The 27285-nt window shown below is 41.6% G+C and overlaps 1 protein-coding gene across 20 annotated transcripts in view; it reads left to right on the top strand.

Annotated features, from left to right (window-relative positions):
* Ttll5 (tubulin tyrosine ligase like 5) overlaps window positions 1-27285 on the top strand; it is a 234662-nt gene that overhangs the window by 91910 nt on the left and 115467 nt on the right. For 15 of the 20 annotated variants that reach the window (XM_040742715.1, XM_040742719.1, XM_040742723.1 and 12 more), the window contains 8 exons: window positions 517-823; window positions 4603-4723; window positions 7296-7442; window positions 8480-8583; window positions 11703-11830; window positions 14506-14589; window positions 15125-15517; window positions 20944-21128. In XM_040742715.1, coding sequence (XP_040598649.1) covers window positions 517-823; window positions 4603-4723; window positions 7296-7442; window positions 8480-8583; window positions 11703-11830; window positions 14506-14589; window positions 15125-15517; window positions 20944-21128 — 1469 coding nt within the window. The remainder of the gene's footprint in view (window positions 1-516; window positions 824-4602; window positions 4724-7295; window positions 7443-8479; window positions 8584-11702; window positions 11831-14505; window positions 14590-15124; window positions 15518-20943; window positions 21129-27285) is intronic. The other 5 variants (XM_040742720.1, XM_040742718.1, XM_040742724.1 and 2 more) reach the window with 4 other exon arrangements.

Below are 27285 nucleotides of genomic sequence, written 5' to 3'. Positions count from 1 at the left end.
TTGTCCTACATTACAGATCTGTTTTTAACTGACTCATAGATGGACAGTCCTCCCTCCCTTCCTTGTAGAGCACCTGTGTCAGGCAGCTTGTTAACCATTGGGGTTTCATTGATGAATTAAAAAAAAAAAAAAGATATGGTTCCTGTTCTAAGACAGCAGTAAATGTACACTGGAATGATATTCCCTTACTCTTTACATCTCCGTGGAGGGTGCTTTGTTTTGTTTTGGTTTTTTGTTTTTGTTTTTTTGACACCCTCTGACATGCTGGAGAGTACACAGTCCAGGGCATTTTGTGCTGGGGTTTGCCTTCAGTAGTGAGAGCCATGGGTAGTGAGAACTGATCGTTAATAGGGTTGTTAGGAATATAAGATTATAGTGATGTGCTTTCTGTTAATTTTGTGTCTCGTTGCTAGTTTGGCTTAGAAATGGGTTTTTGCTAAGAAGATAAAGGAAGGTGTTGGGAGAGAGGACATTTTAATCCCTTTTTCAGCAACATTAGTGATTCTCCGCATTTAGTGATTACCCAACCAGCTGAAATGAATATTAAAACTGAGACAGAAAGTGAGGAGGAGGAAGAAGTTGGACTAGACAATGAAGATGAAGAGCAGGAAGCTTCCCAGGAGGAGTCTGCAGGGTCTCTTGGAGAAAATCAAGCCAAATACACGCCTTCGTTGACTGTGATAGTGGAAAACTCACCCAGAGACGGCTCCATGAAAGTCACCGAGTGGACTAATAAAGGTGATCAGTGCTGCAAACTTGAGACTCAAGAGCCAGAGTCTAAGTTTAACCTCATGCAGATTCTCCAGGATAATGGAAATCTAAGGTAGGTACCTTTGAGAGCAATGGCCGCACGCTGGTTACAGCTGACTTGTCCTGAATGCCAGTGCTTGTCAGTGGCTTCAGTTTCCTTTGGTAATCACAGAAGTCCTGTGAACTAATGACTGGGTAGACATTGTGCTATTACAGAAACGGAGGCTTAGAGAAGTAACTTGTCTGAGGTCGAGCTGTAATACGACCTGAATTTCATAGACCCAATGGATGCTTGCTTGGCATTGGTCTCTAAGAGTGTATAGTGATCAAGATGAGGAACTCAAGCAGTTTAGGTTTAGTATGTGAGACCTCAAGGAGCTGGGGCTCTGGCCTCCATAAGGACATGGAAAATGGGTCAGAACAGCCTCATGTGAGGGGGATCTTTGAACCAGGCCTTAACGTAATCAGATTTTCCAAGGTCTGGGAGTGGTAGGTGTGTGCTGAGTAGGCAGAAGTCAGAGGCCCAGAAGTGGTGTGGTACAGTCCTTCCTCCAGTCCATTAGCAGACCCTGCTTGGTGAGTACCCGCTAGGTGCCAAGAATATGTTAGGCCCTAGAGCATTGCTGGGAAGGTAGACAGTAAACAAACATGGCATTCCAGGCAGCAGAGAATGCTTTGAGGGTGGCAAAATGGTGTGAAGGAAAGGCAGAGAGCGTGCTGACTGTGCTTGAAGTGGGAGCTTTTGCTGTTAGTTTGTATCCAGAGTCAGTCCTGCCTCCAACTGCCAGCCCAGCCCACACAGGACGCAGGCCACTCCAGGCCGAACAAAACACAGGGACACTGAAAGCCTTCCCACTTGGGAAGTAGTTGACTGGGGATGCTGAAGAAGTCAGGGGGGCATGTTAAGAAGCTAGACTTCCCCATATGGATGCTGTCAGATTGTTCCCAGGCTTTAGGGGAGCTAGGTTTGGTTTCTGGGTATTTTTTAAGTAGCTACATGATAGAGTCAGAACTTGTTTTAGAAAGTAAATTTTGCTCGCATTGTGGGAGAGCAGTTGGTTACAGAAGAAAGCATAGGAAGAGGACAGTTAGAACTGTCCAAATCTAAAAGATGAAGTATTGGCCAGCGATGTTATGGGAATGAAGAGAAGGGTATGGGCTTAAGCCATTTGTGAGGCAGACTAAAGCTCTGCATTAGCTAATGTGGTGATGCCATCAATGGGCAGAAAAAACAGGAGTTGTTTCCTGACAGAAGCCCAGGCTGGCTTCATTGTATGTAAGGAGGATGTGCCCTGTGCTGACTAGCAAAAGTACAGCTTACATGTCAAGGGTCATAGTTGAAGCCTTATAGTGGGCCTTACTGTCAGTTCAGATTAACTTGGAAAGTGGATGGGGAGACGGCTGAGTAAGGCACTCTGGGGAAAGGGCACTCTAGGTAGAGCAGTAGCGAGACTTAGAGGTAACAGTTCAGAGATGGCTTCAGAGCAGGAGGAGCAACACAGTGTCAGCAACAGCAGGAAGGTGTCAAATCTGCACTGCCTAACACCCCAATGTTGTGTGAAGGAATAAAGGGACACTCCTGAATTTGTGGTGGAGAAACAGATGTGAGCTGAGGAAATCAGAAAGCAAGTGTGAAGTTATTATTCCAAAGGGCTGGGCAGCAAAAGAAAGGTGAGACCACATCATGGAGAGGGCTAGCTAAGAAAGGATGCTTTTCTCGGTAAAGATGGGGATTCTGGGGCGTCTGTAGACTGGGGAGGAAGGGTCCTAAAAGAAAGGTGGAAAGAGGCCAAGTCATAAAGGATGGGCTGTGGGCGAGCACTGATGGAAGCTAAGAGTGGAGAAACTGAGTCTCTAGGCAGTAGCCTGTGCGCTCTAGAGGCCATATCTCGCACTTGACCGGGGTATGGAGTAGTGTAGGTTTCTGAGGGTGTGTGGAGAATGAGAACAGTCAATTGAGGAGTTCTGGTGGTGTGGACTCATTCCCAGTACTTGGGCTCTGATCTTTGGGGTCGAGCTTAGTGATTACTTGATTGAGGGCAAATCACAGAGTCAGAGACACCTTCCAGGCTTCAGTGTTCTGTCAAGCCAAGGTGCAGGGTCAGACCAGGATTTCTGAAACTATATTCTGAATTTGGGGGCAGGAGTGTTAGAAAATTGGAAGTGGAAGATGGAGGTATGTTTTGAGCTCCATTCAGCAATAAAATCCTCCTTATCGTCTGTAGAAATAAGTACTTCTTAGCAAATCTTAGGGACTTCACTCTGAGCTTGTAGGATATATTGCTGTCAGTCAGCAGACTCCAGACTGTTGCCCATTGCCCTGGGGGATGTTTCAGTAGTCCCTAGGGACCTGGGGATGGCCAAGGCTAGGGTTGGAGACAGCATGTACCACTTCCTTGTGTGATTTATCTTTCTAAAAAACTTGGTTTTTAGAACCAAGTTGGTTGGTTACAAATCATGCCAGTCTTATACTTCTGTCCAGGTAGGGGGTGTGCCAATGACTGACCAATGCCTTTGAGATGGTTTCAGGTTAGCTTTCTGGGTCCTTTTAGGAAGGTTTATAGATAATGAAAACCTTGGTGCTCTTTGTTTTATGTGAAACAAAATAAGGATTGAAATTTGAACTGATAATCACTATGAGGGCTGTAGTCAGTGCAGTTGGTTACTCAGCTACAGTTGGAAGTATCTGAGGTGTGCTGTTGTTGTCTAGATGAGAATAGGAATGTCTTTGCTGCAAACATGTGGACACTTAAATTCATTGTTTTAAATTCATATTTCATTCCCATAACTGTTCCTGTTAAAAATAAAATTGTAACCTTATTTATAGCTCACTTGCTAGAAACTCTTACAGATGAAAACTCAAGAGCAGTCAGACTCCCTGGCCTGACTTCCCTGCACTGAAGTCCCCAAAACACATTCAGTCCTAGACCCTGAAGGATCTTCAGTCTGCTTGGGACAGATCCTTCATCTTAACCTTGGGGAACATGAGCAGACAGTGTTTAGTGATCACATGTGCAAGGATTGTGAACGGAGTTTGTGTTGGGCCCTAATCTTAGCTGATGTAATTTTGGCTACAGTGTCAGGAGGCCGATCAGCTGAAGTAACCAAAATCTTGCCTGAAACAAAACAGATCTGCCACAATTAGCTGCTGAAGTGAAAGTCAGCACTGTCTCCTTGGCCCTCTGGCTTTCCCACTGCAGCTTGAGGAGAGTCCTTCTCTGTAACCTAGACCACCAGGCAGAAAACAACTGTCACTGGTGCATTTCACCATATTTTCCCCACTGAACATGTGGGTTGTCCCTGCCTGTCAGGTCATGTACACCAAGCTCAGTTGGACGACATTCACTTGTTCTGTTCTGGGCTCCAGCCACTCCTGTCATGGAGTTGAGATGCATGACCTTAAAATTTGGGCTCAAAAGTTCCTTTGTAGAATCCATCTAGTTTCCACTTCAGAGGTTTTTCCATGCTAGGGATATTAATTCTCAGGGCAAAATCCCTATTTCTCTACTATCTGATAAATATATCCTGAAGGACCTCCACCACCAAATCCCTTCCTCTGTACTACCAATGTCCCAGTGAACACCAAACACTGCATTCTCCCAGGAAAATTCTTCAAATGTCAAAGAGGCAGGAGGGCAGGATAAGTATTATCCCTGATTCTTGTATGGGAAACAATTTAAAAACTCGTGTAGGGAAGGGCTCGTTATTCAGCAGTGTCTACCTAGCAGTTTTCATATCCTTAGCTAGCCTAACAGAGGACCCTTCGAGGTCACTTGGAGAGAGGCAGTTATGTGGTAGGTAGGTTTGCTGTCATTCCATCTCATAACGATGTGTTGTTTTGAATTTCTACAGCAAAGTGCAGGCCCGGTTAGCATTCTCTGCCTATCTTCAGCATGTCCAAGTCCGTCTCACGAAAGACAGTGGTGGTCAGACTCTCAGCCCCAGTTGGGCTGCCAAAGAGGACGAACAGATGGTGAGCTCTGCTTGCTGGGACCTTTGACTTGTCCCTTTTCTTTCTTTCCTTCTCTTCTCCCTTCATCCCCAACTCAGCACTATATTCTGATACAAGAATTATTGCAGGACACAGTTAAAGGTCTAACCATGCAAGCCTGGTGACCTGTGTTTGATTCCCATTTAAAGGTGAAAGGAGAGAGTTGACTCCACACACTATCTTTGACTTACACATGCATGGTGTGGCACATGCATCCACAGGCACCATGTATGCACATGCACAACATACACGTGCACACACACAATACATGGTAAAGTGTCTAGATTTCTCATGTTTTCATATGATGTGAAGTAGATCTCTAAAGTCATATGCATTATGCCGTATAGTAGAGGCATCCGTTTACTCCATTTTGAAATAGAAATTGATTGCTCATTGTATGTTAAGCCCTATGTAAAGCCTTTGAGAAAAATAACAATCTCTGCCCATAAGCTGCTTTCCATTTCATTCTTTGAGGGAGGCATTGATACCTCATCTTACAAATGCGGATTCAAAGACCTAGAAAAGCCAAGGCTTTTGTTCTATAGTTTGAATGTGGTAAAACTAGAACCAGGATGTTACCCATTCTTACTTTTACTTTATTCCCATTATTTTCTGCCCTGAGGAGTCCAGTTAGCTCCCTGAAAGTCAGGACCTTTTTGTAAACTCTCTCAGAAAGTACTGTTCCTCAGTTTAATGTCTGCTTAGAGTTGTATAAAATTTTTGGTTTACTAGAATCAAACTTAGGACACTTTTGATGGTTCATTAATTATTTGAACACACCCAAGATTTGATGTTGTCGATCATAGTGACTGGAGAACCAGGTTCTTTAGTAAGATCAGAGCTGAGGCATTGCCACAAGCATAGGGTCCTTTAACTCTGAGGAAGCTGTGCCCTTTGTCAGTGCTGACTTTAATTTTTAGTTCTCTTTATGAAAGGTGCATTTTAAAAAATATGTTGGTTATCCCAGAAAACAAATGATAAATTTAAAGTAGCCAATACATCCCAGAGATAAAAACTTGTGTGTCATGAATAATCCTTCAACCATGAGTGGAAAATGTTAGCTCTACTCTTTCCAAGTGGAAAATCGAGCCTGCCTTTTTCAGAGTCAGTTTGTCTGCTCCACTGAAAAAATAATGTTTTAATATAGTGGCTTAAACCACGCTATAGTAAAGACATCAGAGAACTATATAAAATACCCTCTGGTTGTGAGACTGTACCCTTTATGCTGGAGAAAATTGGACTTTAAAATCATTTTTTAAAAAAATCACTTAGAAAAGAAACAAAACAAAAACAAATGAACAAACAAAACCAACCAGACTAACCACTCCAGTTGCTGAGAATTCACCCAAGATTTAGGACTTTCTACAAGAATGTATAATAAGATCACCACTGCAAAACCGAGTAACATGGTGCTACCCCTGGCTGTGGCTTATGAGAAACAGGTACACAGCTTCCCTCTCTGATCCAGGTTAGATTTAGAGAGTCTTAGATAGCTCAGAGAGCACCTTAATGGAACTCTCGAGACCCGCCACATAAAAACAGTTTTGCTGTCTTATGTGTCGTAACCTCTGTGAGAATTTCTCTGAAACATCTGTGGTGTCATGAATGACCTGATTGAGATTCTCCCTGATCTTAGAACCCTTTGCCTCCATCTTAAATGAGTCTTCCATTCTCTTAATGACTGTCCCTAGCTTTGTTCCCCTACTCCCAGCTCTCAGAGTTCCCTTATCCTTAGGAAGGAAGACTGTGTCAGCTTCCAAGCACTGTAACAGTTTTTAGCTTCCTTCATCACCACCAGTGGTTTCTGCTCTTCAGCTCCGGCCACCCCGCATGCCTTTGTTCATACCTCCCTTCAGGGTCTTTGTATGAAGTCTCTTGATGTGACCTCAGTGTCCAGGTTCAGGGGCTGTCTCCAGTGGGTGGTCCTTTCTCACTCTAGATGCTGGGAGTCTTTGATATTTGACCCTTTACCCTCTGGCCTCTGTGGCAGTGTTTGTTATTAGGATTCTTTCTATACCTAATTTTTGTGTTTTCTTACAGGGTCTTACTGTGTAACCTAGGCTGGCCTCTAGCTCACTTTCCTTGGGATTATAGGCATGCACCATTGCACCTGATTCTGTTTTTTTCTGCCCTCTCACCTTTGATGAGTTCATCTGCTTCTGTGATTTTAGTTTGCACTGACCTTGAATGCTATCCTAAATGGCTGTGTTTGAGCACATTATTTAAATTATGATAGTTCCGTTTGTACATACATACTTTATGGTGTTTGTATAACTACTGCCTTACATAGTTACTTGCATGTACATTTGATTTTTATTTTGTGATTGCCAAGATACTGAGGGAAGAAAATATTCTCCTTTTGTTTTGTCTTCATGTAGCTTCTTATATCTAACACATTTGTAAAAATGGGTGACATACCTCTCCTCACATCTCTTGTTGAATTCCCAACATTGTCCTCTTCTCACATCTCTTGTTCAATCCCATCATTGCTTGTCTTGTTGGTGTTTAGCACAATCCCAACTTTTGCCCTTCTCTTCCTCATTACTTTATATAGGAGCTAGTGGTCCGTTTCCTTAAGCGAGCATCAAGTAATCTCCAGCATTCACTAAGGATGGTGTTACCTAGTCGGCGCTTGGCACTTCTGGAGCGCAGAAGAATCCTTGCCCACCAACTAAGTGACTTTATCGTTGTATACAACAAGGTAAGTTGTTTACCCGATGGTCTTTACTTGTTGGTTCATCGTACCCTGTTGGGGACAGGCCATCTACTTTGTTGTGTTCTCTTGGCAGTTTCATACCGTATATGGCACTCATGGGCAGTCCTGCTGGGTTGAAAAACTACTTATTTTGAGGGGCAGTGGCTATATTTAACTCTTAAGAAATTGCATAGTTCCTTTGCACTCCAGTATACCTGAGGAGGATCCTGGTCTCTGGGTAACTGTATTATAGTATTGTGCCTTCAGACAGTGGTGAGTTGGTCATTTGAGAGTGAACTTAAACTATGAATTTCATATGATGTCTTGCCTTTCTATATTGGAAATTAGATTTTCTTCTCTGAAACATTTGAAACAGATATCATTTCACACATATAAGGTACACTATTTAAGTAAAATTTTTCCAAACTGTCTTACATCTGAGGTTCTAAAATCCATTTTAAAAAGATGTTATTTGGGGGAGAAAAAGTATGGCCACTATGTAAGAGGAAAAGCTGAATCCTGGAAATTGACATGGCTTTTCTGAAATTACATGGAAAGACTAGTGGACTGTCAGCACATTAAACCTGTAGCCACAATTTATTCCAGGTCTGTTGAGAATTCTGTTTTGTCTTACACAAGTAAAAATTCAGTTTGGAAACTGATACAAGAGGCTCTTCCAAGACCAATCTTTCCTCTATGAATTGCAACAAAATATTGTGTCTCTGTTGTCCAGCAGCACTGGGAAGCTGCAATTATCATCCCAGATGTTACTATAAAAGGCTCTTTCTCTATGACCTTGTTAGTAGAAAGTAAAAACATGATTAAAAATTACATTCTGCCACTGTTACCTGGGAATTTCAAAACATTTCATGAAATGATGACCTGAAGTAGTATATCAGATTTGTAAGCGGTGAAAGTACAAGAAGAATTAGAGCCTCTACTGTAAGGAGCAGTTAGCTGAAGGCAATGAAAGCAGATGAAACACGCATCCACCAGGAGCCAGTTTGATTTTGTTGTTTTTCTCTGGGTTTGGATGTGGGTAGGAAACAGAACAAATGGCTGAGAAGAAATCAAAGAAGAAACTAGAAGAGGAGGAGGAGGATGGGGTGAATGCAGAGAGCTTTCAGGAGTTTATCCGACAAGCGAGGTACTGCTGATTAGTAACCATGTACTCCTGTCTCCTAAATTGCCCATTGAGTCACCACCAGCCCCTTGTTTCTGCTACGTGGATATGAATAAACTCAGTCCCCAAAGGAGGGAGCATTTCCTAGGTTTGGCCTCTCCATATCTTAACCAGTTGTGTTGCTGTTGTCATGACTTCAGTTATCAAAACACTGCAGCTTGGTGTCTGGGCTGGAGTTCTAGACAGCATTCAAAGTACACAAGCCTGAGTCCTGAGAGCCTCTTGGAAATGTGAAGCTAGAGGCTTCTAGTATTTACTGGGTCCAGATTTATTCCTGACCTATTGATGCTGTGGAGATGACCAAATTTTGCCTACATAGAGTAGGGTGAGGAACTGGCGGTTTCTCAACACTGTGAGGGTCATGCCTAACTTATATAAAATAGAACAAGTTTTTCATGCTTAGTGTTGACCTTGAGAAATTGAAAATCTCTATGTTGAACTCTGCTGATGTAAGCCAGCCAGACTGTTTTACTCATGGACATTGCATTTCCAAAGGAAGAGATAACAGAAGCACTTAATCTTAACTTTGGTAAAAGCTCAGGGTGGAGGGCCTTTTTAAATTAGAGAGTAGTCAGCTTGGAGAGTTGATTTGGGGGTTAAGAGCATTATCTGGTTTTACAGAAGACCTGGATTCTGTTCTCAGCACCTACTACATGGTGGCTCACAACCATCTCTAACTCTAGTCCCAGGGTATCTGACATAAAATAATAAAACCTAAAAATATGTTTTTCTCAAATTAGAGGGTTATGTAGAAAACACTAAACTAAAGGGAAAATCAACTGTAAGCCTTTTTAATTAGGCTTCAGTAGTCCAAGACACAATGGCAGGGTGACAGTATAAAATCAACATTCCATTATTTGTGAAGGTAAATTAGGTAATAGCTTATCATTCGCTAACACTGAAGTCCTTGGTTAATTCTTTGAACAGACCTCACTGTGGCCTCAGTGTCTTGTGTTTTAGGTGTGGAACAAACACATAGATCATTTTGTTGGTTTATAGTTGTGTAATGCTATTTTGCTAATCTGAAGTCTTGAGTAATATGTTTCAGAAAGCAGGTATAGAAATGGAACAAGAAAGAGCTTTCCACATTGGCCTCATAAAAACAGCAAATGCAAAAAAGGACACGTTGGCTCAGTGGTGAAGGTGCTGTGCCTAAGTCAGAGACTTGAGTTCCGTCCCCAGGATCCACGTGGTAGAAGGGAAAACACAATTCCTGCAGGGTGTCCTCCATACTCCCTCCGTGGTATGGATGTGTTCATACACAAAGTAAATAAATAAATGTAAAAAGATTAAAAGCAGAAAAGGCAAAAAGTAAGTGATACCAAGAAAATAGATTTTTTTAAGTTCCTAAAAGAGCAAAATAGAAGAAAAAAACCCCAAACTTTTAAAAAAAGAGAGGCTTAACTGGATATGAAATATAAACCATATATGCTCTTAACTAGTAGAGTGTTGGGGCTGAAAACACATTGGGTCACATTTCTTGTTGGTTGTCATTTAAGCCACAGTTGCTGGGAGCTGTGGTAGTGTAGGATCTTTCAGTAAATCAGGGTGGGTACCCAGATTCCTTCAGTAGGCTGACGAACTCAAATGCCTGCAGGAAGGAGGCAGGAAGACCTACATGATGACGTGGGCAAAGGATGAGACAGGTACAGAGTGGCTTGTAGTTGGGCCAGCTATCCTCTGCCTTCCGACATTCTGAGAGTGCAAAATCAACACTGCCAGAGAGAAGCAGGGCCCATTGAAACCCCAGCTGTAGATATTTGCCAGTTACGAACACTATTATCTTGTGTTGCTTTTCTTCTTGGGGATCTGCGGGTTTATAGAGATCATAGAGGTGGTTTCCTGGGTTCTCATTAGTGTGTTCTACAGATGGCAGGTGGGTTGCTTCACGTCCTTGAAGGCTACCTATGTAGAATAATACCAAGCTCCAGAGTTAAGAAAATGGCTATCATGCTGGGCGGTGGTGGCGCACGCCTTTAATCCCAGCACTTTGGGAGGCAGAGGCAGGCGGGTCTCTGTGAGTTTGAGACCGGGCTAGACCGACAGCCTCCAAAACAATACAGAGAAATCCTGTCTCGTAAAACCAAAAAAAAAAAGAAAAAAAGCTTGAAAAACCATGACTCTACCACAGCTTATATATACGTTTCTTAAAAACTCTGTCTCGTAAAAAAAAAAAAAAGAAAGAAAAGAAAAAGAAAAAATAAAATGGCTATCAAAAAGTGTCTGTGCATGTTGAAAATCCCTGCATTATTACTTCAGAGCCCTTTGGCTAAGATCAAGTTAAATCTGTGCATGTTATGTTTCCTGGGAGGCCTCCTTCAGACCCTCTTCTGTTTTCCGCCACTTTATACTTTGTGACTATTCATGACATGTAATTTCAGTAATTCAAAGTGCCCATCTAGTTCTCTCTCATTCATTGTTCAGATGGTTAAGGATCTCTTCTGTGGTCACACTAGGCCTCTGTACTTCTGAGAGAGCCAGTTAAAATGCCTTGTGGCCCTTTTAGTGAAAATACTTCACTTATCTAGAGGGTTGATACATTGCAAACTGCAACCAGATGATAGTTGTACTCTGTGGTTCTGAATAATCTTTTTCACATACAATATTTTTTTAATGGTGTACATACCGGATGTCCCCCCCCACCCCCGGCCAGGGGGTGTCATACAAAAATAGGCCACCAGTAAACTTTGACCCAATCTGTGGTTTCAGTTCCTTACCAAGAGTGTGCTTATCCAGTAAAACTTTCTGTAGGTGACCACCAAGTACTTGAAATGTGCGTAGTGTGACTCTGGAAAAGAATGTTCTAATTTTATTTCATTTTAACTAAGTCTAAATAGCTCCATGTAACTATTGGCTGCTGAATCAGATAATGTAGATGTAGAAAATCTGTGCGGGTTAGTAAAGGTTTGTCATGGTCTACATTTCCCCAATTGCTTTCATTTATGCTTCATTTTAAGCTGTCTGTTAATGAGGAGCTTTTAGCTTGCACTCTTCCTTTCCCTCCTTACTGTTTCCATAATAAAATGTGAAAAGATTTTCCAGAGCAGCTTCCTGTGCTGACCATACTCTTTTCTTCATTTCAGTGAGGCTGAACTGGAGGAGGTGTTGACTTTTTACACCCAAAAAAACAAGTCTGCCAGTGTCTTCCTGGGGACTCACTCTAAAAGTTCTAAGAACAGCAGTAGTTATTCTGATAGTGGGGCAAAAGGTGGTAAGTATGTATGCCAGCTAATGTGAAACACGCAAACAAGTAAACGGAGACACTCAGGGAGTCATTGGGAATAAGAGCCCTGGCTGCACACCAGTCTTGAGTGCATTGGACTCTGCAGCAGGGGCTGGGCGGGGGACACAACTTTTGTCTCAAAAGCAACAGAAGGATGTCCTTTAGAGCTTTGCTTAAATTTCTTGAAACAGCAGCAGAGTTTGGGGTTATTGTCTCTTTTTAAACACCTGGTGTGTATTGAACACCCCCACTTCCTGTGTGCTTACAAACGGCGTGCAGAGCAGACTCCATTTTCAAACTTGATTATAGCTGGGAAAATGATTTTGGACCTGAGTACCCTGCTCCAGGGCTCCTTCTCCCCCCCCCCAGCCCCGGGTTTTGATCTTTCCTCTGTCTGATTGAATCTCTTGCTCTTAATCTTCATTCCTCATGCATCCTCTTAACATTCAGGCCTGTTAGGACCATTGGCATCTTAGAGAGAGTGTTTTTATGTTTTGTTTTGTTTTGTTGTTTTGGGGGGGTGTTTGCTTGTTTTCTTAAACAGTGTTTCTTTGTGTAGCCTTGGCTGCCCTTGAGTTTGCTCTATAGACCAGGCTGGCCTTACACTCACAGAGATCCCCCTGCCTCTGCCTCCCAGTACTAGGATTAAGGCCCACCACAACTGCCCGGCTGGGTAGATTTTTTGTTATTGTGTTTTGTGAGGTCATTCTATACCTAATGAGGTGACCTATGTTCTTGGTTCCAAGCCCCAGTGCCATTGGTTTCCTTCAGGCACTGTGATGTTCCCTGTGTTTTCTAAAAGTTCTCATTGCTGAGGAACATCTTTCTCAGAGATTTAGAATCAAATGTAGACTAGACTGAAGTTCATATTGTTGTTATATATATATAAAAATAACAATCACTCTGTGTCAACAAGCCCTGTGCTTTCTATGTAAGATAGATTTCAAACCTGGATGCAGGTGTGTCAATGCAGGTATCTTGTCAGTATTTTAATATTTTATTTATTTATTTTATGCATGTGAGTAGATGTCTTGCAGCATGTATATCTGTAGACTATTTGTGTGCATTAGATTCCCTGGAACTAGAGTTATAAACTGTTGTAAGCTGCCACGTGAGTGCTGAGAACTGAACCCAGGTCTTCTCAAAGAACAGCCAGTGCTCTAAACTTCTGACTCATCTCTCCAGTCTCCTTGTCAGTATTTTGAGTACTAGATTCAATTTCTCTGCTCTTAAGGCTATCCTAGTCTAGTGTGGGAATAGTCAGGTAAATTGATCCTGTCAGATTTAAAATAAATTCCCCAAAGAAACATAGTTAATTTTGTTTGTGATTACAAGGATGAGGATTGGTACTAAAACCTCTCTGCCACTGAGTTACATCCCAACCCAGTGTTGTAAAACTCACTTAGGCTATTCCATAAAGCCTGGTTAGCAACTGTGATCCTGAATTGTGTTTTTAGCAGTCCTTTTAAGCCCAGCTTCCTCTTAGAGCTTGTTTCTAACTTCATACTCATCTGTCCATTTTTCTTTCCCTTGTTTTTCATATTTTGTAATAACCCCTTTGATAGCTGCTAGCAATTCAGTGACCAGGGCCATCACAGCCCTGTGTTTGTAAAATGTAGTATCTGGTGAGTGGAGTTGAGATGGTGACAAGAAGGTTGATGGAAATCCAAAAAGTACCAGTAGCAGTACTGTGGAAGCGAGGCTGAGACGTGTTTACAATAGGGTTAGAGTGAGGAACAGTGTGTTCACCTGGTGTGACGGGGCCCAATGGGCATTCATGGGACAGTTTAGCCCTTGACAGTAATGGAGAAGACCCAGCGGCATGTCCCAGCAGCTCCTGTTAATACAGATGGGTCATTTCAAAATCTGACATCTGGTTTTTAAGACTACTTTTACATTAGAAGATCAATTCCTGCATTTATCTATTGTATAAATCTAGAAAGGGGTGTGAAGGTTTCAGTCAAGAAGAGAAGCATTTGATAGCTTGGTATCTGGGTTCGTTTCCTAGCTGAACAAGCCAGTGACAGCATTACCCCTGCAGGTGGTGGCGGAGCGGCCAGCACCCAGAAGCCGCTATTCCCTCTGAGAGGCTCTCAAGTTTTTGTATAAATCTTGCCTTTGGCTCAAACTTGGAACACTTCTCTAAGTTATGAATAGCTTTGACTATTCTGTTTCAGAATTCGATGGTAGAGAAAAACTGCTGAAATTGCAAACTTTAATATTTTTAAATTATTGAATATCAACCTGTCTCAGGTAAACTGAGGCACATACTTCAGGATAGAATCAGTGGCACACCAGTAATTAGTGAGACTATGCTTGCGTCTCACAATGCCACTCTTGTTCATGCCTGTTGATTTGGCTCCAGCCAGTCCTCCCAACCACTGTAATCTCGTGTCTCTTCACCCCTGCCCTAGTCTGGAATCCTGGTGGGATCACCTGACTTCCTTTACTTTACCTTCTAGGCATGTCCTAGCTGGGGTTGAGCATCTCTCCCTGATTTAGTGAGACTGAGCTGGTCCAGGCAACTAGGAACCACATGCAGGTGTTGCCATCCTTTAAAGGCTGTGGTAGGATGAGCAGTGTTTCCCAGCATTGATTAATACTTGCGTTCTGTCTTACGATTTTTATCAGTAAAGCACCTAAGTCAGTATCTTTTATTTCAGATCACCCTGAGACAATTCAAGAAGTGAAAATAAAGCAGCCCAAACAGCAACAGGCAACAGAAATCCACTCCGATAAATTATCTCGTGAGTGTTTGAAACACACGTTGCTCTATGATATACCTCTAACAGAAAAAGTTGTCAGTTGTTAACTATTTTAAGTGCATGGAACATTATTACCCTGGGAAGTTTCCTTTTGTTCTTCCCTTTCCCTTAGAATTTCCTATTGATAATTTTCTTTCCTTCAAAAGCGTTTTCCATTTTCTTTAGAAGTTCTGAGCACTTTCTGTTTTCCCAGAGGCAGAGGAATTAGCTGCTCCTTGTAGAAACTTCGTCCTGCTTGCTTAACATTTGTAGAACGTGCCTACTCTGCCATGTGGGGGGATGTCTCAACCCAAGCTTTTAGGAAGGGACAGTAATAAAGTAAAAATCTTGTTACCAGGCTGTCTCTGGCAAGCAAAATTTATCAAGTTCAACATGAATACTCGTTAAAGTCTGCATGATTTCTGTTTCATGTTAACATTATTTTGATGTCCTAAATGTTTATGTGTCATAGAGATTGTATGTTTATTTTTCCTAAAATGACCTGTTTTTTTGTTTTGTTTTGTTTTTGCTTTAATAGGATTTACCACTTCAGCAGGAAAAGAGGCTAAACTAGTCTATACCAATTGTTCTTCTTTCTCTGGTCCTGCTGCTGTTCTTCTGCAGAGACTCCCCAGCACCCATTTGTCATCTGTTATTACAACCTCTGCCCTCTCGTCAGGTCCTGGCCACCATTCTTCTTTATCTCAAATTTCTCCAGCTATCCCCAGCATACCTCACCAGTCAGCACTTTTACTGAACCCAGTCCCCGAAAATCCTCCTCCCTCCATACACCCTGGGACCCAGAACATAAGCCCCGCTGGCCTGCCACGCTGTCGATCAGGCAGTTACACCATTGGCCCCTTTTCCTCTTTCCAAAGTGCCGCACACATCTATAGCCAGAAACTGTCTCGTCCCTCTTCAGCAAAGGCAGGTGAGTGAGAAAATGAAGACTGCCTGCCATGTCACTGCTCCCCAGCCCCGTGAAAATAGAGCTCCCTCTGCCCTTTGCTTTTGCTGCCTTCTGCCGTGACTAAAGAGAGCTCTTGCCTTTTGTCCACTAGCATTCACTCACTGATACAAACTGAAACAGGACTGCTGTCAGGTTCTGCAAAAAAGAGATGAGTAAGGCAAGGCATCTAGATTTCCCACTGCAGATAATCATAGACCTGTGAAGGTCCTCTGCAGCCTTTCTGCTTCAAGTCATTATCCCTGACATTAGACAAACTGCAGACAACCTGAATACACAACCAAAGACTTTGTAAGATAGGATGTTTAATTTTAAATGAAGTAGACCCATATTATCAGTCATGTTCTCGTCCCATTTATTTTATGCTGTTGGGGATCGAACCCAGGACCTTACATGTGTTGGGCAAGCACCCTACCAGTGAGCTATATCTCCAGCCCAGTTTTTAATGGCAGCTTTACTGAGACATAACCCCTACTCAGAAACTTGGCTATTTTGTATAAGTTCAGTGGGTTTTGGTATGTTCACAGATATGTACAACCAACTCCACTGCCTAACTTCAGAGCCCTGTCTTTCGCCTTAAAGAGCCCATATCTATTAACAGTCACCCTCATTTCTTCCTCCTCCCAGCCTCTGGCAACCACTGGTAGCTTTCTTTTTCTACAGATTTTTCTCTGGATGCTTCATAGAATTAGAATTATTCAGCAAATGGTCTTTATGATTGGTTTCTTCCACTTAGTGTTGTGTTTCCCAGGTTCATCTGTTATAGCATGCTTTTTAAATAGCTGGATGGTGTTCTGTTGTACAGCATTTGTTTTTCTATTTGCGAGATGATGCATGTCTGTATTTCACTACTTTGGCCATTATGAATAGTGATGCTATAAGCAGTGTAGTAACATTTTCATGTGGACATAAATTTTTATTTTCTAGGGTATACAGCAAGAATATAATTGCTAGGTCGCATGATACATTTTCAGTCCTCATTTTAATCAAGCAAGTTCTTTCTAACATTTAATGACTTTCTGATTTTTTTACCCATCATAGAAGATTTGGGATAGAATCCATCTATATCTGTGTATTTATGTATCTATCTATTGTGTAGAAGGTTTATGATTGGCATTTCCTTAATGGCTAGTGATGACTATTTTTTCCCATTCCTTTTGAGTATTTGTATATCTTTATGGGGAAATGTCTATTTGATTTCTTTGCTAGTTTTTCAGTTGAGGTATATCTTTATCATTGAGTTGTGTTCTCTATGCAAATCCCTCACCAGGTGATTATTTTAGAAATGGTTTCTCCCTATTTATTGCTTCTTTTCACTTTCTTGAAGCATAGAAGTTTAAGTTTTCATGAAGTCTGATTTCCTTATTTTTCTTCTGTTGCTTTTAATTTGTGTCATATTTGAAAACATCTAGCACAAATTGCCCAAATTCATAAGGATTTTCTTCTATTTTTTTCTGAGAGTTTCACGTATGGTTCTTACATTTGAGACTTTTGTTCATTTTCAATTACATATTGTTCGTGAGGTGATGTTGGGGTTTAACTTCTGCATATTGATATTCAGTTTTTCCAGGGCCATTTATTCTATTTTATTTTTTTCCTTTTTTATTTTTTTACTTCATTTTTTATTACAGTTCTCTCTCCCACCCCTCCTTCTAGCCCCCCACCTCCCTGCTAGCCCACCCCAGTCCACTCCTCCCCACGGGTAAGGGCTCCTTTGAGGAGTCAACATAGTCTGGCACAATAGGTCGGGGCAGGGCCAGGCCCCTCTTCCATGCTTTAAGGCTGAGCATGGCTTCCCACCAGTACAAGCTAGCTCATGTACTGTGATTATATCATGTCAGGACCATTTTTAAATGTAATTTCCCTACTGTATTATCTTAGCACACTTGTTAAAAATCAGTTACCTGCGAATGAAAAGATTTCTTTCTGGTGTCTCAGTCCTATTCCTATTGATTTTGTACCTGTCTCACGCGGTATCACGTTGTCTTTCTGTGACATTATATTGCATTTTTAAATCACCAAGGGTTCTCCCAACTTGATTCTTCTTTCTCAAATCTATTTAGGCTTTTTGGGGATTTCTTGAAGTTCCATGAAAACTGTGAGAGTGTCAGCTTTTGCATTAAAAAAAAATAGGTCCATAGGGATTATGGCAAATCATTTGAGAGAATATTTTAACATTGGTTGAGATTTCAAACAATTTTGAAATGCCCATGTTAAAAATGAGTTATACCTAATCCACATTTTATAAGTAACTACCCTTAGTCAGGCATGGTGGTGCATGCCTTTAATCCCAGCACAGAAGAGACAGGAGTCTGTGAATCTCTTGAGTTTGGCTTTCATCGTAAGTTCTAGACCAGGCAGAGCTACCTAGTGAAACTTTATCTTTAAAGGGGGTGGGGTTTGAGCGGCAAGATGTCTCAGTGAGTAAAGGTACTTGCCACCAAGATGACAACCTGAGTTCTGTCCCTGGGAACCACCTGGTTGCAAGAAAGAACCAACTGCAAGTTGTTCCGACTTCCACACACTTACTGTGTGGTCCGTGTACATATGTACCTGCATATACACCAAATAAACATATAAATGTAAGTTTTTAAAGATGATTTGAACAGAATAGCAAGGTTGTCTCAGTCATATTTAGGACTATGCACCCAAGAAATAGAGAATATATCTACTCATGAACACATATTCTAAAAATCAGTTATAACCTGTATCATACGTGAGAAAAAGATTTATGATTTGGACTCATATAATGTCATTCTTAACCTACACTACAACTAAGTTAAAAGCTAATAACAAAGGAATATATAACAAATCTCTTTGTATTTCAAAAATCAAAAGCAGGAAAGGAAATTTTAATGTAAAGAAAATATTCTAGAACTGAATAGCAATGGACAACTGCACGTCTTGGTATGTGGAGATGGAAAACAGTGATCCACATCTAAGGAGAAAGACATAAAGAGATGTGTAAAAACTACAGAATTTAGCCGGGTGGTGGTGGCTCACGCCTTTAATCCCAGCACTCGGGAGGCAGAGGCAGGCGGATCTCTGTGAGTTCGAGGCTGGGCTGGACTGACAGCCTCAAAAACAATACAGAGAAACCCTGTCTCGTAAAAACCAAAAAAAAAAAAAAAAACCTACAGAATTTAGAAGTAGAAGAGAAGATACCAAAGCCACCCATGGCCTATGTCTCATGAAGAAGATATGCATTTGGTGAAACTAATAAAGAAAACAGAGAAGACTGGAACATTATAGAAGGAGTGGAGGAGCAGACAACGAAAGATGCGTAGATGAGATGATAATGAAATATGACCAACAACTTTATTCCCCCAAATTGAGATGGACAAATGTTATTAAAATTGTAACATGGTAAATTGACTCAGGGTGATGAAGAAGGCCAGAATAGTCCTGTTAGAATAATTTGTATAGTACTTAAAGTTTTTCTCTGAAAGAAATCTTTATGGGTAATTTCTAATGTTCTTTTAAGTAGATAATTCTGATATTAAAAACTACTAGAGAATAGCAGAATACACTTTAACCCATTTTGTGTGATTGGACTTGTCTTGAAAACAAAATAAGTTTGAGATAAAGTTAGAGAGGAAAATTATAAACAACCTTAATTTATAAATGCAGATGCAAAAATTCTAATCAAAATAAATCCAGCCAGATTTAGCCACATCTGAGAGAGCATACTCGTAAGTAAGTCTATTCAAGGATGTAGGAATGATTTAGTAGCAGAAGATATGGCAGTGTCATTTGCCACACTAACCGACTGAAGATGACAAAAGGTGTTTTGTCATCATTGTGAATGCAGAAAAAGATCTGATAAACTCCACATTCACTCATAATAATCTTGTGCATACCAAAAAGAGAAGAGTTAACCAGAGAAGAGTGTATCTGTCCCATACCTGCAGATGACAAAATGCTGATCATGTTGCTGTTCCTGTTGTGGACAGGATGAGGATGCTTAGAAAGGTTGCTTCTGTTGAGCATCTTACTGGAGGTCAGAAGCAGCATAGAAGATAAACAGTTAACTAAAACTGAGGCGATAAGATTTAGTTGCAGATAATATTCTGTCTACCTACAAAACATAAAATGGTCTCTAGGTACATTTTAGAAAAGACTTTAACTGCATAGTATTAGAAAACAATTGTTTCAAGTGAAAATATATGTAATAAAAAAAAGCACAAAGTTGGGTGAATTGTGAAGGGGAAGTGGGGAGTGTGGATAAAATCAGTATTATAAAAATATACTGTATGAAAGCCACAAAGAATACAAGAAGTTTAAATGGTAAATTTTATTACGTATACTTTATCAGCTGAAACCTCTTGAGTTCAGTTTGTGGTGCCTATACATGCTCTTGGGAGTGTGGGCATTCCATGGTGCATTGTCAGCCTACCAGAGGCCACACTCCAGAGTTTAAATTCTTTGATATTAATTATACCTAGCATTTTGAATCTATTGTCACCCACTAAACATTATGAAAGCATCTTGAACATTAGCATAAAAGTATAAACTACCCTGGGAAAAGTTTACAAAACTTTTTAGACATTGTGGAAAGTCATCAGACAAGACCTAAATCAATGGGTAAATGTTCTGTATGTGACAGGAAGCCTCAGGTCATCCATCAAATTGATCTCTGGATTCAAAAGTTCAGTCAAAAGCCTTAGCAAGTTTGCTGTTTAACTCTGTAAACCTTTTCTAAAATGATAAGAAAAGGAAGGCCCAAGAACACTGAGAACCTCTTGAGGTCTTTGTTAAGACTCATATAAAAGTAAGAAAGTATAGTGTTTGCAAAAGCACAGAATGACCAAAGGAACAGAGTAGAAAGTTAAGAAAAGTTGCACAAGTTGGTGGAATTGTTCGTCAGTGGGATAGTGTGTCTTTCTCATAAACAATGTTGTGGTAAGTCAGTGAGATCAGGTGCTGTCTCATCCACACATACAAATAAATTTCAGTTGTGAGTGGTGACACCCACACTTGGGTTGTGTAGGCAGGAGTATCTTGAGTTCAGGCCAGCCTGGGCAATATAGTGGGATCCTGTTTCAAAAAACAAAAATAGTTTTTCAGATCTAGAACTTAATACTTAAACAATTCTTAACAGGCTTATTATATAGAACAAAACTAAAAACAGAAGCACAACTCTAGTAACATCCTTTGTAAGCCAATGCTCATCAATAACCACGTGACGATTTGCCTGTAGAAAGACTTTCTAGGGCATGGTAAGGATTTATATGGATTTTTATTACAATTTGAAGGTTATCTTTGGCCTTTATGTTGTTAGAACTCCCTAGGATTCAGCAGTGTATCTGTCGGCTTGATATCTGTTTGCCACTGTTGTAATTTTACGCAGGACTTAATTCTTAAGTGGGTGAGAACTTTCTCTTTTTCAGCAGGTTCATGCCATCCCCACAAGCATCATTCAGGAATAGCGAAAGCACAAAAAGATGGTGAAGATGGTTCATTCAACAGAAGGTACAACCAGAGTCTGGTTACGGCCGAACTCCAGAGGCTAGCGGAGAAGCAGGCAGCCAGGCAGTATTCTCCATCCAGTCACATCAATCTGCTCACCCAGCAGGTAGGTGCACACCAGGCTGCTGCAGAGTGCTGTGGGCTGGGAGTGGGGGCCTGATGGGGCATGCTGACCTTCCCTCACTTGGCTGTTCCCTGTGTGCTCATGGCCTCCAGTGAGTCTCGGCTGCTGTTCATTGTAAAACTGAATTGTTTCTTCTTAACTGTGAAGAACATGACTCTTACAGGCACTGCAAAGTTAAATCTGTTACTGGCTCTTATGGTATACAGTACTGCATAGGTAACATCTAAATTTCAATTATAAATACAATTTTAATGGATTAAAATTTACTGTGTGTGTGTGTGCTTGCACACGTCTGTACACATCACCTAGTGTTTGTGGAAGTGAAAGGATTATTGCAGGAGTCCATTCTTTTGTTCTACAAAATGGGTTCCAGGAATTAAACTCAGGTCATCAGGCTTGGCAAATGACGGCCTTTGCTCACTGGGACATCTTGCCAGCCTAGGATCTTTTAAATTAACTGTTTTGCTTTTGAAAATTTCCAGTGAATCCTAACTTTATAGATCTTGTTTTTATCAGAGTCTCTTAATACTGTCTTTCCTCCCCTATCCTCCCTATGCCTCTATTTAGTTCATGATCTGAGAATGTTTCATGTCTAATGATTTTTGACATTGGCAGAAACAGACATGAGAGTACTGACTCTAGGATACATGTATATGTGTGTAAATGTATGGTACCTGACACTTTTATGATCTTTGGGTTCCCTTTGTTCTCTCTCTGGTAGTCTTCATGATATTGAATTGAATGTAGGCACCTTCTTAATGCTAAATGGAATCAAACCCTCCAATGAGGTATTGATGATAGTTCCATGACATTCACTTTGTTACATTTTTCTCTATTTCTGTTAAGTTTTTCAACTGATTGTCATAATGATAATTAAATCTGGTGGGGGGTGGATGGAGGTGAAAATTACTTCAAGTACATGTAAAAGTTGGCAACACACTACTCTCTTGTGGTACCTTAGTTTTTTGCTTTAAAAATATAGAGTAAAGAATAAGCCTAACTTGAACTTAGCTTTCCCTTGCCCTCAGCTCAGCACAGTGGGCAGTAATTATTTTCTTCACAATCCTTCATGGTTGGAAACAAATAGGTGAAGAGGCCTAACATGCAGTTGGAAGGAAACAACCTAACAAGGTGGTAATGAGACTTGAAGGGGACTGGATAGTTAGATATCGTCCATAGACTGATGGCAGTAGGCATGACCATAGTAAATAGAGAGAAAATTTGAAATGTCAGCTGTCCTTTGTGATAGGGTATTATTTTAAGGCGTGTGACTTTTGTTTGTGCTGTATTTGTTTAACTGTGTGAAGCTGTGATTCCTGCCTGTCTAAAACACCTGCTAATCTAATAAAGAGCTGAACAGCCAATAGTGAGGCAGGAAAAAGGATAGGCAGGGCTGGCAGGCAGAGAGTATGAAATAGAAGGAGAACTGAGGAAGAAAGCAGTAAGAGAACAAGGAGAGGAGGACATCAGGGGCCAGCCACCCAGGCAGCCACAGAGCAAGAAGGAAAGTAGGATATACAAAAGTAAGAAAGATAAAAGCCCAGAGGGAAAAGGTTGATATGAAAAGCTGGCTAGAAATAAACCAAGGTAAGGCCAGGCATTCATAACTAAAAATTAAGCCTCGGTGTGTGATTTATTTTGGAGCTGGGTGTTGGGGGCCCCCCAAAAGCCAGAAGATCAAAAACAACAATGATCCTTGGGAAAAGTGAAGATTGTTAGTCACGAACTGGCATTGCAACTTCCAGTTAAGTAATCTGGAAGCATCAAGACATTAAATTACTGTCAATATTAGTGTGTTTACATATTTTCAATTCCTATCATTTGCTATGTTTCAGAGCCCAGAAAATTCTAAGATCTGACCCTGTAGGAACCCAGGTTTGCACTCCCTTACTGGGAAGCCACCCCCTTTAGTCTTTGTCATCTGCAATGAGTCTACTGCCTGTGCTTTGCAGAGTCTGTCAGCTCTTGTTTGTGAGAATCAGAACCTGCCATTAGATGTCAGTCAACTTTCAGAGTTCCAACAGTAAGGTGTTTCTTGTGTGATGCCATACTGGGGAAGGTAGGTGCTTGCTGTACTGTGCACAAAACAGGGTGGAGCACCTAGGAGAGGCTGGATTGGTCAGCGCAAGACTTGCGTCCTTCTCCCACTGTCTGTATGATCTGGAGCGCTTCATCGCTCAACTTCTGCAGACGTGTTTACTGGGGGGAAAACACAACCAGGTCATAAAGATGGGATGTAAAAAAGCCCCTTTACAAAGTCTTAATGCCATGGACTTGAGAAGTACTGTCATTTCAACCCTTAAGACTTTAGAAATACAGCGTGATGACAGCGAGTTGTTAGATAAATGCATCTTGTTATTGAAAAAAAAAGTTAAGCTGTTTGTTATTCAGCCATTTCCTCTCCCAGAAGACAGTGGTTTAATTTGTAATTTGGAAACTTGTGTTCTTTTTTTCTTCTGCTACTTAATAACTAATAATACATTGTGATGATGTTTAATATACATTCTGGCACATTTGTTCTCTAGCTGCTTTTCCTTTTATGCTGTGTTTAAAAGAAAAGCTGCTTCTATTTCTTAACTGAGCTGGGTGATAAATGCTTGTGGCTTCCTGGAGGGAAGTGGGTAGGAGCTCTGGGACACTCTCTGAACTCACACCTGGGAGCTAACTAGCTGTCCACACAGGCAGCTTTGTGTCCCTAGACCTCAGGTGCTTGGGTTTCCCCCGACTTCACACCTCCTTCATCAGTTCCATGTCTGCCCTTTCTCTCCCTTTTCTCCCTTTTTGGGTGGCTAGTGAATAACTCCCCCTTCATAAGATTATCTCTGAATCTATTAATGCTATTGCTTTATTGTTGTAGAATTATTTTATTGTATTATCTTTACTAATTCCTTGTTTGTGCTTTACCTTATCTTTCTTTATTTCTCTATGTCTTGAGTTGCATGTCTAATTTATTTTTACGCATTCTGTATTACAGTCTATGAATTTCCCTCTGAGCATTGCTTTAGTTATATCCCATAAACTCTATTATCTACTTGTTTTGTAGGGAAGAAGTTAAGAGACTTTCACTGGACAAGGAAAACAGATTTTAAATTATTTGTATGCTAGTAAAGATTTGTAAAAACTTAAATTACAGAGTATTTATGAGAAGACATTTTCTTTTTATCTGTAATTGCAAATACTTGTCCTGCTAGTCAATGGCAATTTCTAAAAAACTTTGTATTTTGTTGTGGTTATTTATTTAAAAGAAAACACTTTATCCCAGCCCCTGAGAGTATCCCACCATTGATGATGCAGACAGCCACCCAGACTTAATACTAATATCCAGGAACACACCAGAGATTTCCTCGGGGAATATCAAGACTGTCAAAAGGGCAACCCAGCTTGCTGGTGGAAATTGAAAGAAAGCCAAAGCAGCCTTTTTGGTAGCACTCATTTTCAACTGTATCACAGGAAGGGCAGAATCAGCTTCCAGGCACCCTGGCATGTGTGTCTGTGAGGCAACAGGTTGATGGTGAGTTGGACTTGGGGATTGAGCACTGAGCACTTGAACTGGAGCTGAGAGCAAGGCCCCGGAGCCTCCTAAGGCCTTCAAAAGGAAGGGCTGGTGGAGCCTCTTGTAGGTGAGTGGAAGCCACTCAGACACGTGTGCTTCAGTGGGATCGCTCCAGTAGCTGAGAAGCTGGGCAGCTGCAGGCTGAGGCAGTGCCATGCCTTTCTCCTCTCTGTTTTCTGGTGAGAATAATAAGTAATGGTAAGCTAGCCAAAGTTAATTCTCAACCAGCCAACAACTGATGAATAGGCTTTGAGGAACTTAGCATTTATATTAGAGCCTGCATTTAAGGAATTTGTATAGCTAAAAGCAGAAGCTAATTTCCCTGGATTCCTTTTTGTATCATTTCTGTTATCATGCAGCTTCGAGTAAATCCTAGAATACGTAAGAATAACCATCTCCACCACATGAACAGTGGCCCCTAGACAAACAGGGAAAGGTTGACTCCAAACTGCTTATTTTCTAAGGTATGCATTGAGTAGCCATGTGCTAAGGATGTATCATACACCTCCTCTGTTGTGAACGTACACACACTGCACCTTCTGGGATGGAACCTTTTAGTGGTTGATGTGTGTGTTCCTGAAAGCAGTGTTAAGAAGCATCTGCAACTCTAGGGGGAGGGGTTCCGGGATGCTGGAATAGGGCATGGGCTTAGGTGTGAGGTCTCCGTGTCTCTCCTCAGTCAGGGCTGCAGAGGAGGGCAGGCTAGCATAGACAAGGCCCCGTGTGGTCATTGCTGTTAGTGAACAGCAGAATGTGGCAGCAAAGGGGCCCCGTTTATGGTGAGGAGCGGGAGGCCGGGCATTAGGGGAGCACTGGCCCTCTCTGGCCGGCAGATTTGAGATTTCAGGACTCAGCTATCATTAGGAGCAGTTCCAGCTCTCCCAGCCTGGGAATTTAATCAAAGGGATAGCAACAGACCACCCAGGCAGGGCCCTGCCACGAACCCGTGTGCTATGTCAGTCTGCTCCCCAGCCAGCCGTGCAGAGACGTGGCCAGGCCTCCTGAAATGTGCTGACAGACACAGAAGAGGGAGAGACGCTTTGTGCTCTTGAGATTTTTCATTTTGATGGGAAGCGGAACAGAAAACCACTCGGTTTCTTTGATTTTGTTTCTCTTTACTCCGGGACTGCCCTGCCTGATCCTGCGGAAGGGTATATCCAGGTACAGAACATTTGGTTTACAGTTGTTAGTCCTTCACTCCTCATCTACATCGGGGAATTCTGTATTACCCTTTCAGTTTCAGGAGCTTCTAGAAAGGTCCACAGTGGGCCTTGGCCCAGTTTCAGAAGTTCCAGTTTGAGAATCAGTGCAGGCTCCTTGAATTGGATACTAATGTCCTCCCCGCACATTACAGGCAGGGGACATGGCTCTGGTAGCTTTCTTTTCCTGTCTGAACTCATCTGAACACATGAACTACTGTGCACTTTGGCTCTGGTCTTGTGATTATCTACTGTTTCCTTTGACTCTGTAGTCTTTGTTGGTAGAAAATATACTCTTTCATACCATATATGCTACCTGTTCCTGTTTCTAGAAAGATAGGGAAAACGTTAGTTCTTAACTCAGTGAGACCTGGGAAGTTAATTGCCCTGTGTGACATTGGTTACCTCATCTTTAAAATTAAAAAAAAAAAAGGTGGGGGTGCCAAAGGTGGAAGATCTCACTGCAGACACAATGTACTTCAGACACAGGTCCAGAGATCCTGAGCTGCATCTCACCTGGAAGTCTCTTCCTTGAGGACTGACTTTCATGGTACCAAAAGATGCCAAGCAAGCTTCCAAGGAGGGGCAACCAGCAAACCAGCAGTCATACCTAGCTATGATGCCTATAAGCCACAACAACCAGCATGGCTCAGTAATTCTAAGGGTTAAGTAGTGGCATGGGTAATTTGGCACTAACCAACAGCTCTCTGACTGGACTTAAGACCTGCTGAGCAAGAGGGAGATCATTCTTGGAACTGGAAACCTAGCCAGCCACCCTGGTCTAGTGAAGTCATGGATCCCGGAAGAGAACTGACAACTGCCACTTAGCTAAAGTAGCGTAATCCCTAACCACATTCTAAATATTTGTCCTCTTACCCACAGATAAGTGTAGTCCTTACTCCTCATCAAGGACAGAGACTATTACAGAAAATCACAACCTATCCTAATGTAGAGTGCTAGAACCCAGTCCCACCTGATATGTCTACAATACAACTCCTCCCAAGGCTCAAGAGGGGGCAGAACTCAGATTGTAAGAGCACCCCCTTTCTTGAGCTGGAGAGATGGCACAGTGGTTAAGAGCACTGACTGCTCTTCTGGAGGACTGAGGTTCGATTCCCAGCACCCATGGTAGCTGGGAACTATCTGTAACCCAGCACCCATGGCAAAAGAGCAGTGCACATAAAATAAAGATAAATAAATTTTAAGCCGGGTGGTGGTGGCAGCGCAAGCCTTTAATCCCAGCACTCGGGAGTCAAAGGCAGGCAGATGTCTGAGTTTCAGACCAACCTGGTCTACAAGAGCTAGTTGCAGAACTGGCTCCAAAGCTATACAGAGAAACCCTGTCTTGAAAAGTCAAAAAAGGAAGGGAGGGAGAGAGGGAGAGAAC

Source organism: Mesocricetus auratus, unplaced genomic scaffold (assembly GCF_017639785.1).
Source record: "Mesocricetus auratus isolate SY011 unplaced genomic scaffold, BCM_Maur_2.0 Super-Scaffold_15014, whole genome shotgun sequence".
NCBI classification, from domain to species: Eukaryota; Metazoa; Chordata; class Mammalia; order Rodentia; family Cricetidae; genus Mesocricetus; species Mesocricetus auratus.
This window is presented reverse-complemented; position numbering and strand designations above follow the sequence as displayed.